A 15,246-nucleotide genomic window follows, 5' to 3' on the forward strand; every position below is an offset into this window, starting at 1 on the left:
AGAAAAACCCCGCAAAAGTACACCGTCTCCAGAGGCAACAGAAACCGGCCGCCGCTTAGGTGGCAGGCTGCGCAACACCTTGACGCCCTAACCAGCACAATACCAATCCCTACCCAGGGCCAAACAAGGGCCCCAAGCCCCAGCTGGCCCCAAGGGCGAGGCAAATGCCGAGCAGCAAGAACCTCTACGGGAATGGTTCCCGAACGCCCCAGGGAAGATAACCCTGTAACGCAAGGGCAGTACTCACAGGGCGCTTAGGGAAGTCAGCCACTAAGCATATGCAGCCCCGGCACTGATGAAGTACTCCTGGCCACCGCACAACACAACACACGGCAGTGAACGCCACACAAGGCAAACACCGCCTAGGAAACTGAGGCCAGAGAAGCGTCAATCCCGGTTGACATTAGCGAACGAACTGGAGCTTGGCAGCCGGCGCGGTAGGTCCAGGGCTCCCCCCTCCCCCTCCCGGGGTGGGGAGGGCTGCGCGGACGATCGGCGCGGCAGTAAAGTGTGATGTTTGCTTGTTTGCTTGTTTCCTTGGGATTGTAGGGAGTTTTCTACCTCTCTGTTCGGTTTTTGTTGTAGTTTCTTACCATGTGGGGTTTGTTTTGTTACGCCTACCTTTCTGGGTGCCTAACCCCGGTCGATGGCAGATAAGGAAAACCCCCAACCATATGGGGTTTTCCAGGGCCATTGCTCCCTGAAACCTCTCTGAAGGGGCCAGGTTCTGGCGCTGGTCCCTGGTAGGTCTGAACTCCTTAGCTAATGTCCCGGTCTAACATAACATACATTAGCCCGATAAGCTCCAGGGAGCCGTAGGGGCTCCCCACAGAAAGGAACCCAACCGGGCGACAAGTAGCCCAACAGGGCGACAAGTAGCCCAACAGGGCGACAAGTAGCACAACAGGGCGACAAGTAGCCCAAAACGGCGACAAGGACGAGGAGCCGACAGACGTCCCAATAATGCGGGAAGTAGCGAAAAACCTTCCCAAACCCTCGAGAATACAGAAGCCAACACTAGTCCCAAAGGCACACGAAGGCGCAGGCGCACCTGAGATCAGAACGAAAACACCGTCCCAAAAAAGTGTGCGAGGAAACATCCACCCACAGGACAGAACCAACCGACTCAAAGGCCAAGGAACTGAGCCCGGGGAGGGGCCGACTCCCAACAGCACGTACGGCGAGTGGGGAGGAAAGACCCCACTCCGCGTAACCACAAGCCCCGCCTAGAGGGGAATAAAAACCCTCATGGGGTCCAACGGGGCCAAGGCCCCCAAGTCAGCCCCTCCCCAGCCCTGGGAACCTACACAACAGGCCCCGGGGCCGAGCCGTTCCCCCAAAGCCCCGGCTGTACCAGAAAACCAGGGCAGCCGTGAAAACACTAAGGAAGGGAGCCCACTGGCAGACTCATACAACATGGCTGGAGGAACAGGCTCAAATGCCCCCGTCACCACCCCGGAAGGGGAATTCCCCGAGACTGCCCGAGTCTCAACGCCATCAAAAACCCCGCCCCGAACCTACAGACGGTAAGGAACCGGATGCAGGCAGGAAGAGTGATCCAGGGGAAAGACAAGGGGGCGTGGATGGAACCGAAGCAACCAACACCCCCAACTCCCAAAACGAACTACAACGGGGCAGCCCCGGGGCTCCCGGGGAGGAAACCCCGAGAACGTTGCCACCACCAAGGCTCAAGTGCAACGCCCCTGCTGCCCGCACCCGCTTTGTCAGCACAACTGGGTAATCGAGCCACAACGAGCAACCAAACTCGCAGGACTCTGGGTCGAAGGTGTCACCGACCCCACAGGCAGCAGACGGGGCAAAACAGAGTCACCCAGAGACAAAGGGTGAGAGCAACCCTCAAACTCGCTGGAAGCGAGGGGGGGACTCTGGGGTCACATCCATCAGATCCGCGCGCCCCCAGGGGTTTCCCAGGGTCCCGAGCATTTACTATAAGAGGATTCGCGCTCAGGTAATCCCAGGCAGGGTACTGCTAACCGGCACCCAAAGCTACCAAACAACTTTCTAAGAGCTGAACCCCCGGGACGTGTACACTCACGGGGACCTAGCAGGGGGTACCACCAGAATTACTCAGAACACAAGGGACACAGGGGGCAAGAACAAAGGCAGACTCCCCCACCAGGTAGATAAACAAAGAAAAAGAAAACCCCGCATGAGGACAGCGTACCCAAGCGGAACAGAGCCGGCCGCTATGGTTGGTAAAGACAAGCTGCACAGTACCCTGCGCCCCACCAGTGCAAAAACTGCCCCTTACCATAAGGCGAACAAGGGAGACAGAACACCCGAGCACACAAAGAGCGGCCGAAAACCAAGCAGTAAACTGCCAAGTAGGGGCAGGACCCAAGGAACTTGTGGAAGGTGGCCCCAAGCCCCAAGGGCAGTACTTACAGGGCACCTAGGGAAGAGAACCCTAGGCGCATGCAGCCCGAGTACTGGAGAATCACTCCCGGCTCACGCACCACCTAGAAAACAGACACCACACTCTAGGTACAGTGCTGAAACAACCACTGGAGCCGGAGCACATAACCGGTGCCTATAGCATCAGCCGAAGAACTGATGGGTGGATAGCCGGCATGGGAGGTCTGGGGCTCCCCCTTCCCCCTCCCGGGGAGGGGGGAGCTGCTCAGACAGCGGTGCAGTATGACTAGTATGACGTCATACTAGTTTCCTTGTTTTCTGTTGAAGAGTTCTATTCACTAGTTTGGCTTTAGGTAGCAATTTTCACCAGAATAGGGGTTTGTTTTGGAATGCTTACCTTTCTGGATGCTTGACCCGGTCGATGGCAGACATAGAATGCTTCCTACCACACGGGGGTTTCTATAGGCCATTGCTCCCCTTGCCTCTCTGAGGGGGCCAGGTTCTGGCCGTGGTCCCCGGTAGGCCCTAGAACTCCATACACATGACTGATGCCAAAGTCTGACATTAGCATATCAGCCTGGTAAAGCTCCGGGGAGCCGACGGGGCTCCCCCTAGAAAACAGAGATAAATGTAATGAAACTCCATTTTCTGGGTGAGTCCTGGAGGTTCCCCGGAGCTATCCAGGGTATATCAGCCTGGATAGCTCCGGGGAAACCGGAGCTACCATTACATTTATCTGATGCAGGGTTTGGTTTACACAACATTTGCAAGGACTTAACTCCTTCACGACCCAATGGCTGTCTCCATTAAAGAAACAACAACCAGCAAGAATAGTAATCATCATGCAAAAAAAGTTACAATATTTAGAACTTTACCTGAGTTTTGGCCAATGACACAGCTTGTGAGTATGCTGGTACAGAGCGATTTAGCTGTGTTGTTAAAGATGGAAGGGAAATCTTTGAAACCCCAGGACCTGAAATGGACACTTAATAAAGTAAAGAATCTTAGTCATATTGTACTACATGTAGGCCGAGCCAAATCATTATCAAGACAATATCCTTAAAATAAATTTGTATTTGTACTGGTGCTATCTTAACCCTTTGGCTGCAAAGCTGCAACATTTGTTTGATGAAAAATAGTTTGTTTGCTGTGGAAAGCAAATCTTGCCAAATGTCTAAAAAAATCCCAGCACTCAATGTACAGAAATGTCAATTTCTGAGTTAGTTGCTGTGGCTCCCTGAAACTATCTTCCTGACATGGCTCCCAACTACTATACTGCATTAGCCATAGAAATCAGTTTGGCGTACCAGGGACCAGGACCAGAACCTGGCCCAAGTACGGGGTGACCCACGAAGGAGACAGAGCCCCTCTGAGAATCTGACCAGCGAACAGAGCGAGCAATACGCCGACCAGGCAAAAGCGTTCCAGAGAAGGCACCAGCACAGAAGCAGGTAGGAAAGACCCACCTCGACTAGCAGAAGCTGGAGCTCTGGCACAACCACAAAACCAGTGCCAAGCCCCAAGAAGAAAAACCGTTTGCACGACAGGAAGAGCCAGGAACCCCATAATGCACCCAAAATGGGGAAGAGGACTCGAACAGAAAAGATGCCGGGTCAAACAGGGCAAATTCCGGGTTGTAAAAGAGGAAAACACCAAGGGCCTCCTGAACCTCCACAGGAGAAACCCCAGAGGAAGAAAAATCTCCGGAAGGCAACCGAAAAATCTACAGTACCCCCAGAAACGTACCTAGGGGGGAGCCCAAACCACCACATTTGCCGGTGGAAAACACACTGCCAAAAGGAAGGGCCAGACACATGACCCTGACTAAACCCACGGCAAAAAGGCCAAAAAAACAGCATTGAATGTAATGAACCGCCATTTTCTGGGTGAGACTCAGAGGCTTCCCGGAGCTATCCAGGCTGATATGAATATATTTTGGCTTTGGCATCTGTCATGTGAATGCAGTTCTTAGGAGTACCGGGGACCACAAGCCAAAGCCTGGATCCCTCAGAGAGGCAAGGGGAGCAATGGCCTATGGAAACCCCCGTGTGGTTGGAAGCATTCCATGTCTGCCATCGACTAGGTAAGGCACCCAGATAGGTAAGCGCCTCTAAAACAAACCTCTTATTCTGGTTAAAATATTGCTACTGAAAGTCAAACTAGTGGACTCCCCAAATGAAAACAAGCAAATGAGCATGATGTCACCACGTCATAGCGCCGCTGTCTGCGCAGCCCCCCCCCATTCCCCGGGAGGGGAAAGGGGGGAGCCCCAGACCCTCATGCCAGATATCCACCCCACAGTTCTGAGGCTGGATGTCAAGAACCACGAAAAAGAATAAACACAGAATTGAGCAGCAGTCTCAATTCATCACGAGAAAAGAGATGGACGCAAACGAACAAACCTATCACCAGGATCGAAAGAGCAGAAAACCCTGGGCTGGAGGAGAGCACGAAGCTCCCCGACCTGACCCTCAGAGGTCAATGCAAACAATAAAAGAGCCCTGGAGAACAATCCTGAACTGAAGGGGCCACCACAAACTGCGGAGAAGAGAGAAGAGAGAGCACCCAAACTAAAGACCAGGATGGCTCAGGTGGCGCATGAGCAGGCTGGAGGTGAAACAACGTCCGAGCCAGCTTGAGGAACGGTTCAGAAGGAACATTAATGTCGAACGCAAGCAGCAGCAGCTCTGCCAATGCCACATGATACGAGGCAACAGTATCCGGCAGATGATGATGGTCCTGGAACAACCACGAAAGGAAGGATAAAACAACCCGAACAGAGAGCGAAGTAAATCGATGAAGGGACAAGAGAAACCAAAAGGACCGCCAGGAAACCATATACTGCCCCCGAGATGAAGCACACAGGTGGGACACCATCAAAGAAGCCACCATACAAGTAGTGAGAGACTCGATTCAGAGAGAACAGAAATGAAGACTCGAGGAGAAGATCGAACCAGCCACAGAATGAACCGGTCCGATCTGTTGAAAGAGGCAGAGCCGCGGGAAGACCCCCGGGTTCGGACACCAAGCAACCAGCGCCTGAAACCAAGGCTGGGCCGGCCACCAAGGAGCCAGAAGGACTACTTTCCCCTAGTAAGTCTCCAAGTGAGTCAGAACCTGGAGCAACAGCTGAACTGGGGGCAGGGAGTGGTACAGGTAACTCCACCTCAACCAGTCTTGCCACAAGGCATCGCCCTCGATGGCCTCGCAGTCGGGGAAGGGCCCCAAAGATACCGGGAGACGCCTCGACCACTCCGACGTGAAGAGGTCTACCTCTAGGAGCCCGTACGGCCGGCAGAGCCAACTGAATGAGTCGGCATTGACCATCCATTCTGTGGACAGGGGAATGAACCGAGACAGGCTGTCCGCCAGGATGTTGGACACTCCCCCAAATGTGAACCGGCAGGAGAGTCAAACGCCGAGAACTCAGCAGACGAGTCACCCGAAGTGACTAGCCCCAAAGAGCCAAGAACCCTCACGGTTCAGGCAATAAACCACCGGGGAGCAGTCCGAATGGAGCCTGATTGTCGATCCGCGAGCGACCCGAACCCTTCGAAGCGACATCCAACCTGCCATGAACTCCCGTGCAGTGCTGTGGGCCCAACAAAAGGACGAACCCCACTGTTCCTGGCCAGCCTAGGGCAGTGGGGGTCTGCCAGCATGGGGTGGTGGGGATCCGCCAACCTGGGACGATGGGGATCCACCAGCCTGGGACGATGGGGGTCCGCCAGCCATCCCCGAGACAACGAGTCTGTAAACACATCGAGCGAAGATTTGGGTAGGTGCCAAGGCATTGAACCCTGAAAAACCTGAAGAGGAAGCCGGCGATGCAGCACCTGACACAAGGCCCTTGGAGGCCAAATCCAGTGATCGCGAGAGAGGCAGAAGGGACGGCCTGAAGGAACCACAACAGCCGACAAAGCCAAACTCGACCCGGCTGGTAGACCATCATGGCAAAGTACAGGATCCCACACAAACTCTCGAGCAACTGCCGAGTGACCCAGTAGCCCCCCAGAAACACGCGCAGGTGGGACCACAGCCAAAGCATTGACTGCAGAGGGAGAGACAAGGAAGCGGTCCGAGAGTCCCACACAACACCCAACCAATTTCGAACCTGAGAGGAAACTCCGCCAGTGTATCAGGAACCCAGACGCGACGAGCTGGGAAAGAACCAAATCCCTGGCAAGCAGACACGTGGACTGGCTGGGAGCCCACACCAGCCAGTCGTCGAGGTAGGCCAGCACCCACACACCTAATAGACGCAGATGGGCCACCACGACCTGGGTGAGGCGTATGAACACGCGAGGTGCCAGGTTCAACCTGAACAGGAGACAACGAAAGCGGTAACCGAGATGCCCCACAACAAAACCGAGCCAGTCTCTGAACCCCGGATGAATTGGGACATGCCAATACGCATCCTGGAGGTCCAGGGACACCATCCAAGCCCCCGGCTTCTGTTGGAGCCAGGCGAGACAAAGCCTGGGACTGAGCAGTCATCCGAAAGGAGGGGCAAGAGACCCAAAGGTTCAGACAGGACAAGTCCAGAATGTAACGCAGGTCCGCAACGAAGCCCAAGGCCCCCAAGTCAGCCCCCCTCCCCAACCCCGGGAACCTCCACACCAGTACCAGGGGCCCGAGTTGACCTCTGAAGCCCCAGCCTGGGGCTTCAGAGAAAAAGCTAGGACAGCTGGAAAGGCAAGAAGGAAGGGGGGGGCCCCACTGGTCAGACCCCGATGCTACGGCTGGAGAAACCGACTTGAATGCCTTCCTCGCCACCCTGGAAGGGGCATCCCTTGACACTGCCCGAGTCTCAAAACCAGCTAAACCCTGCCCCGACCCCAAAGCCATCAGATGCTTCGGAGCCAGAAGCAGGGGGGGGGGGGGAAGGACCCGAATGCATCACAGCAGGGAGTGCGGACTGAACCAAGGCCGAAACGACCAACACCCTCCGGGTCCCTATAAGCAAATTGAGGCAGCCTCTGGGCTTCCGGGTTAGCAATCAACCTGGCAAGTGCTACCTGCACCCAAATAATGCCATCAGTAGACTGGGTGAACCAAGTCACTAACAAGCAACAAAACTTGCAGGACTCTGGGTTGAAGGTGTCACCGACCCAACAGGCAACGTGAAGGAGGCAAAAACAGTGAGAGTCACCCTGAGACAAGGGGACAGAGCAACCTTCAAACTCGCACATGACGAGATGGGACTTGGAAGATGCATCCATGGGTCTGCCAAGCTCCAACAGGGTTTTCCTGGGCCCGTAGTGGGTGCAGCTTACGGAAAGCCCAGGCAACGGTGCTGCAAAGCCTGTTGAGTCCATGTATATCAACAAGACAGAATAGGGCTATAACTGGACCCCCTGAGAGGTTTACAAGCACAGGGCCTAGAGAAGGGCCACCAAAATACCTTGTGGAGACTAACAGTCAAACCAGAAAGACCTCCTCCAAGCAAAACAAAAAGAAACCCCCTGAAAAGCACAACCACAACAGGAGGCAACAGGGAACACGGCCGTTGCGTTAGTAGGTGTGCTGAGCAGCATCTCGTGCCCCAAACCAGCAACAACACTTCCTACACGAGGCCAAACAAAGGCCACTAAACCCCCAGCTGGCCCAAAGGGCGGGGCAACTGCCAAGCGGCAGAAACCCATATGGAAGTGCAGCCCGAGAGCACCAGGGAAGGAAACCCAGAACCCAAGGGTAGTACTCATGTGGCACCTGGGAAAAGAAGCCCTAAGCGCATGTAACCCTCGGTACAGTATGTTACTCCTGGCCAATGCGACACAAACAGCAGGAAACACCACATGGGCACAAAATCCAGCAAATTCTGAGGCTGGAGCCGACTTCTGCCCCAGATGTGCTTCAGCCACGAACTAAGGTGTGAGAGGCTGGCGTGTGGGTCCGGAGCTTCCCCCTCCCTCTACCGGGAAGAGGAGGGCTGCGCGCATAATCGGCAGCAGAGGGAGGAGCAGGGTGCCCATCTGGGCCCCAAAACCCAAGCAGGACAGCTCTGGGGCTTCCAACCGGTCAACTAACCAGGCTGGTTGCAACAAAGACTACCTAGCATGCAATGCAGCTGCCCCCTGACCCCTAAGTTCTTCAGATAAAGAATGGGTAACTGTAGCACGAGCGGAGAACAGTCGCGCACGAATCCAGGTTGAACGTGTCGTTGACCCAACAGGCAGCATGACAGGCAATACAGATGATTGTTGCCCGGAGACAGAGGTAGCGAACAACCTACAAACTCGCACAAGGTGAGAGAGGATTTGGAAGACATACTCATGGTCGCGTTGAGCCCTAAGGAATTTTCCAGGGTCTACAGAGGGGGTGGGGGGATAATCCCTACAGGGAACCTTTTTGTTACACACCCCCAGGAAGCAGCCCGTAGCATCTGTCTAACTCCCAGGTACCTATTTACTGCTAGGTAACAGGGGCATCAGTGTGAAAGAAACTCTGCCCATTTGTTTCCGCCTCCACCGGGGATCAAACCCGGAACCTCAGTTCCGGGTTTGATCTTTGTTCGGATTTGATGACAGTTCCGGGTTACAAATTCGAAGCGCTGTCCACTCAGCTGTCAGGCCCCCTAGCTAAGCTAAGGACTAGCTAATCCAGTTGAACCCTGTCTATTACCAGGCAAACTGACTACCAGGGGTAGTCATGAAACCTCAAGGGCACAAGAGAAAACTACCAAACATAACATAAGCGAACCTTATGTGAAGCTAGGAAGACTTCCTTCATATGAAAGGGCTAGAAATAAAAGCGAAAAAAAAACATGAATCCATTAACAAATAAACTGGCAGTCAGAGAGAGATTCATCTGCTGAGTGTGTGAAGGCTGCGCTTGACCACAGTGCGCCCCACCCAGCAATAATCACTCCCTACCCAAGGGCTAGATGGAAATCCCCACAAACCCCTACCCAACCCCAAGGGCGAGGCCAATGCCAAGTGACGGAGACTCGTGTGGGAGTGAGTCCCGAACGTCTCAGGGAAGAGAACCCTGAACACGCAAAGGTAGTACTTACAGGGGGCATCTAGGGATGTGAGCCCAAGATGCATGCTGCCCTGCCTACAGAAGAACACCTGGTCAACACAACCACCCCACACAGCTGACACAGCCACACAGGACAAAATTCCAGATAGGCAAGCGAGGCCAGAGGTAATGTGTGCCCCCCAATGCACATCAGTCAAGAACTGGAGGTGTGAGCTGCCCGTTTGCCTGAGCAGGCTCCCCCTCTCCCCCCCCCATTGGGGTAGGGGGCCGCAAACAAGTGAGTCTGCTAGTTGGATGACGATTTGATTGTTTGTTTTCTCGGGAGGATGGAGGGGATTGGAGGGATGGGGGGGATAGGGTGATTGGGAGATGGGGTGACTAAGAGGGAATTTTGGGGGGATTGGGGGGATGGGCAGATGTCGGAGGGGCTTTGGTTATGTTCGGACCTAGGTTGCAGTTTTTACCAGAGGAGGGTCTGTAATAATTCGCCTACCTTTCTGGGTGCCTTCCCCGGTTGATGGCAGACATGACATACTCGAAATATAGAGTGCTTATATGGCCTTGCTCCTTGTAAAGGGACCAGGTTCTGGCTCGTCGTCTCCGGTAGGCAATAAAACTCCCGTAACTGATGTCCCGAAACTAACATAGCACATAAATCTGGATAGCTTCAGGGAGCCGATGAGGCTCCTCTCGGAAATAGAGGGTTCAAGCTGCACAATAGTACAGTACGTGTATAGGATTTATTGGCGTTACATCCGGCAACACTGAGCTGCATTCAGTCCAGCCCAGTCACTCTGTCATCCCGTGTTTAGTGTGCACGTTGAGTGAGGGTGGTGTCACGTGTTGCTAGTGGTGCTTGTTTAGTGTGCACGTTGAGTGAGGGTGGTGTCACGTGTTGCTAGTGGTGGTTGTTTAGTGTGCACGTTGAGTGAGGATGGTGTCACGTGTTGCTAGTGGTGGTTGTTTAGTGTGCACGTTGAGTGAGGGTGGTGGCACGTGTTGCTAGTGGTGCTTGTTTAGTGTGCACGTTGAGTGAGGGTGGTGGCACGTGTTGTTAGTGGTGCTTGTTTAGTGTGCACGTTGAGTGAGGGTGGTGGCACGTGTTGCTAGTGGTGGGCCTTTAGTGTGCACGTTGAGTGAGGATGGTGTCACGTGTTGTTAGTGGTGGTTGTTTAGTGTGCACGTTGAGTGAGGGTGGTGGCACGTGTTGTTAGTGGGCCTTGTTTAGTGTGCACGTTGAGTGAGGGTGGTGTCACGTGTTGTTAGTGGTGGTTGTTTAGTGTGCACGTTGAGTGAGGGTGGTGTCACATGTTGTTAGTGGTGGTTGTTTAGTGTGCACGTTGAGTGAGGGTGGTGGCACGTGTTGTTAGTGGGCCTTGTTTAGTGTGCACGTTGAGTGAGGGTGGTGTCACGTGTTGTTAGTGGTGGTTGTTTAGTGTGCACGTTGAGTGAGGGTGGTGGCACGTGTTGTTAGTGGGCCTTGTTTAGTGTGCACGTTGAGTGAGGGTGGTGTCACGTGTTGTTAGTGGTGGTTGTTTAGTGTGCACGTTGAGTGAAGATGGTGTCACGTGTTGTTAGTGGTGGTTGTTTAGTGTGCACGTTGAGTGAGGGTGGTGTCACGTGTTGTTAGTGGTGGTTGTTTAGTGTGCACGTTGAGTGAGGGTGGTGGCACGTGTTGTTAGTGGTGGTTGTTTAGTGTGCACGTTGAGTGAGGGTGGTGGCACGTGTTGTTAGTGGTGGTTGTTTAGTGTGCACGTTGAGTGAGGGTGGTGGCACGTGTTGTTAGTGGGCCTTGTTTAGTGTGCACGTTGAGTGAGGGTGGTGTCACGTGTTGTTAGTGGTGGTTGTTTAGTGTGCACGTTGAGTGAAGATGGTGTCACGTGTTGTTAGTGGTGCTTGTTTAGTGTGCACGTTGAGTGAGGGTGGTGTCACGTGTTGTTAGTGGTGGTTGTTTAGTGTGCACGTTGAGTGAGGGTGGTGGCACGTGTTGTTAGTGGTGGTTGTTTAGTGTGCACGTTGAGTGAGGGTGGTGGCACGTGTTGTTAGTGGTGCTTAAGTTGCTTTGAATACTTTAGTGGCTTAATTATCCTTTCATCAACAATGACAATGGAAAGTAGAATGAACTCAGCAAAGTATTTACAAAGTAACAACTTTTTGCAGTTTACATTAAATGAAAAGACAGACAAAAAAGGAAAAGGAAGACATATACTACTTTTATCCAGTCTACAGAGAAGTACAAGCAGGAGCAAAGAATATTCTTGCCAGCTTAACATTGTGTCTACACATACCACTACAGTTTGAACTGTACCCAAGATAACATTTATGAATTCAGGAAGCCCTCATTAACCTATTGGAGATTATGAACGACACTCATTTACAGTCAACATCTTTGGAAACTGTGACACTTCTGAAACTGTTAATAACAACTCCAATAACAACAGCAGAAGCAGAAAGGTGCTTTCCAACTTTGAAGAGAATGAAAACTTTCTGGCCAGTAGTACCTTGGTGAATGAGAGATAGTCTGTTCTAGCAATAATATCGATTGACATCATGATAACAGAAATGATGGATTTTATTGAACAAGTAGTACACCATTTTCAAGTACTGTAATAATAATGTCACCACCTCAGCCATCCATACCCCCCACCAACCTGACAATGACGACCCCTACGGGCCTACAGTACGTATAAAGCGTGTTTATTGTCTCTCATTTAATTATTTTTCTTTTAATTATTATTATTATTATTATTATTTTGTGTGAAGCTTGCAGTGATGCAAGGGAGCCAACGGCTGAGCGGACACAACACTGGACGAGTGATCCTGTGGTCCTGGGCTTGATCCTGGGCGCCGGCAAGAAACAATGGGCAGAGTTTCTTTCACCCTGATGCTCCTGTTACCAAGCAATAAAATAGGTACCTGGGTGTTAGTCAGCTGTCACAGGCTGCTTCCTGGGGGTGGAGGCCTGGTTGAGGACCAGGCCACGGGGACACTAAGCCCGAAATCCTCTTTTTTTTTTTTTGAGATATATACAAGAGTTGTTACATTCTTGTACAGCCACTAGTACGCGTAGCGTTTCGGGCAAGTCCTTAATCCTATGGTCCCTGGAATACGATCCCCTGCCGCGAAGAATCGTTTTTTCATCCAAGTACACATTTTACTGTTGCGTTAAACAGAGGCTACAGTTAAGGAATTGCGCCCAGTAAATCCTCCCTGGCCAGGATACGAACCCATGACATAACGCTCGCGGAACGCCAGGCGAGTGTCTTACCACTACACCACGGAGACTGTAAAGTCTCCGTGGTGTACTACGGTGTACTGTACCGTGGTGGTTATCTCAAGATAACCTCAAGAAGATGCAGTCCCTGCAATATATTTTTCCACAAGCCGCCACTGGCCATTATTCCCCTCAAAATTTGCTTGACCTTTGCCTTAAGACGGCTTAGGGAAGACGTCTTGAAGGCACTTGAAGGCCGCCGATGTCAAATCTAGAGCTGTGACAAATTGTATCATAAGGCCTTATTTGATGTGCAATGGTGGCATTGCCACCTTTTAGGGTCCACTAGTAATTACCTAAGTGTAGTTACAGGATGAGAGCTACGCTTGTGGTGTCCCGTCTTCCCAGCACTCTTTGTCATATAACGTTTTGAAACTACTGACGGTCCTGGCCTCCACCACCTTCTCACCTAACTTGTTCCAACCAACTAAGTGGTTCCCACTTGATGTTGTTCATGCCCACAGAAAACTTGGTCTGCTGTGGACAGTCCCACCTGTAATAGTACGTCTTAGAGATCCATTATGAATGCCACCATTTTGAAGTGTGCGATGACTTCTCAGCTACACTCATCATATTTCAAGCCAGGTTCTGGTCACAAAAGCAAAGTCTGTGGGGAATACTAAATACCCATTTTCTATACTTTGGAGGCATAGGCAACTATGAAACATCACTTACTCCCATCTTGAGGTTATCTTGAGATGATTTCGGGGCTTAGTGTCCATGCGGCCTGGTCCTCAACCAGGCCTCCATTTTGTTACACACCCCCAAAAAGCAGCCCATAGCAGCTGTCTAACTCCCAGGTACCTATTTACTGCTAGATGAACAGGAGCATCAGGGTGAAAGAAAATCTGCCCATTTGTTTTCGTCTCCACCAGGAATTGAACCCGGAACCTTAGAACTACGAATCTGAAGCGCTGTCCACTCAGCTGTCAGGCTCCTGACCATGAACAAAAACAAAAAAAATACAAATGTGTTACAAAGTTGATAAATTGAGTGTGGAACCAACCTGTTGTAACAGCTACTGCCAGTTTGGTGGCACCACCGATGCCTCCGGTCATGCTGGCCATTCCTGCCGAGGTAGTCCCCCCTCTACCAGCCAGTAAATTGGTGATATCAGCACTTCTTGCAACTACCACCTGGTGTTGTCCACCTGTCAACCAATGGAAGTTATGTTTGTAAGAACAAAGATATAACGAACTGATTATTGATGATTACCGAGGATGGGTACGGGGTGCATAATTTGACCGAAATGAATGAAATTGATTATTGATATTTCCTTTCACATAGTAATTATGACTGTTTAATGTCCACAATTCATTTTATTACAAAACCCTCATCATTACCCAGAAAGCCAATTTGGTGGGCCCGGAAGAACACAAAATAAAATAGGGAGCAGTACGTATAAGAAATATTCATTTAATGGAATGAAAACATTATACTTATCATTTCTGGATAAGTTACCCCATGACACATGATGTATGGTGACTAAGCCTAACACACTCCAGCAGTCCTCCACAGCAGCACTCCATCATTACCCAACATATACAGTACTCCTCATGAGTTCTCATGTATGCTTACTCCTCACCTCCTCATACTCTCACTCACTATGTCTGCCCCAGTGTCCAGTCTTCCTCATACACTCACTATGTCTGCCCCAGTGTCCAGTCTTCCTCATACACTCACTATGTCTGCCTCAGTACCCAGTCTTCCTCATACACACACTATGTCTGCCCCAGTGCCCAGTCTTCCTCATACACACACTATGTCTGCCTCAGTGCCCAGTCTTCCTCATACACACACTATGTCTGCCCCAGTGTCCAGTCTTCCTCATACACACACTATGTCTGCCTCAGTGCCCAGTCTTCCTCATACACTCACTATGTCTGCCTCAGTGCCCAGTCTTCCTCATACACTCACTATGCCTGCCCCAGTGTCCAGTCTTCCTCATACACACACTATGTCTGCCTCAGTGCCCAGTCTTCCTCATACACACACTATGTCTGCCCCAGTGTCCAGTCTTCCTCATACACTCACTATGTCTGCCTCAGTGCCCAGTCTTCCTCATACACTCACCATTTCTGCCCCAGTGCCCAGTCTTCCTCATACACTCACTATGTCTGTCTAGGAGAAAAAACAGGAGACACTTTTTCACCCATAAGGTTGTAAACCCGTGGAACTACCTACCCGCTGAAGCCGTTAATACAAAACTCTGCTGGGTTTTAAAATACAGCTGGAAAATATCATCAGGGCAAATGGGGGGACCTTTGACAAGCTGCCGGATTCCTGTCCTCATTGAGGCCACTAAAATTAGTGGCCCTCAGGTAAATTCAGGTAAATATCTGCCCCAGTACCTAGTCTTCATGGTACACTCACTAAGTGTATACATACAACACTTGGTCACTTGGTAAATTTATGTGTACACTTGTATGTGTGTGAGTCTTCCACATACATACACAAAATGCTTGGTGCCCAACCACTTGGGCTGAGCAGAAGAGCGACAGTCTCGCTTCATGCAGGTCGGCATTCAATCCCCGACCGTCCAAGTGGTTGGGCACCATTCCTTTCCCCCGTCCCATTCTGAACCCTTATCCTGATCTCTTCCCAGTGCTATA

General features: G+C 51.6%; 1 protein-coding gene across 1 annotated transcript in view; it reads right to left on the minus strand.

Moving 5' to 3' along the window:
* LOC123745508 (putative transcription factor SPT20 homolog-like 2) overlaps positions 1-15,246 on the minus strand; it is a 175,663-nt gene that overhangs the window by 84,055 nt on the left and 76,362 nt on the right. The window contains exons 13-14 of the mRNA XM_045726086.2: positions 13,641-13,784; positions 3,252-3,349 (exon numbers count right to left, since the gene is read on the minus strand). Of these exons, the coding sequence (XP_045582042.1) occupies positions 3,252-3,349; positions 13,641-13,784 (242 nt within the window). The remainder of the gene's footprint in view (positions 1-3,251; positions 3,350-13,640; positions 13,785-15,246) is intronic.

This window comes from Procambarus clarkii, chromosome 71 (genome assembly GCF_040958095.1).
Source record: "Procambarus clarkii isolate CNS0578487 chromosome 71, FALCON_Pclarkii_2.0, whole genome shotgun sequence".
Taxonomy (NCBI): Eukaryota; Metazoa; Arthropoda; class Malacostraca; order Decapoda; family Cambaridae; genus Procambarus; species Procambarus clarkii.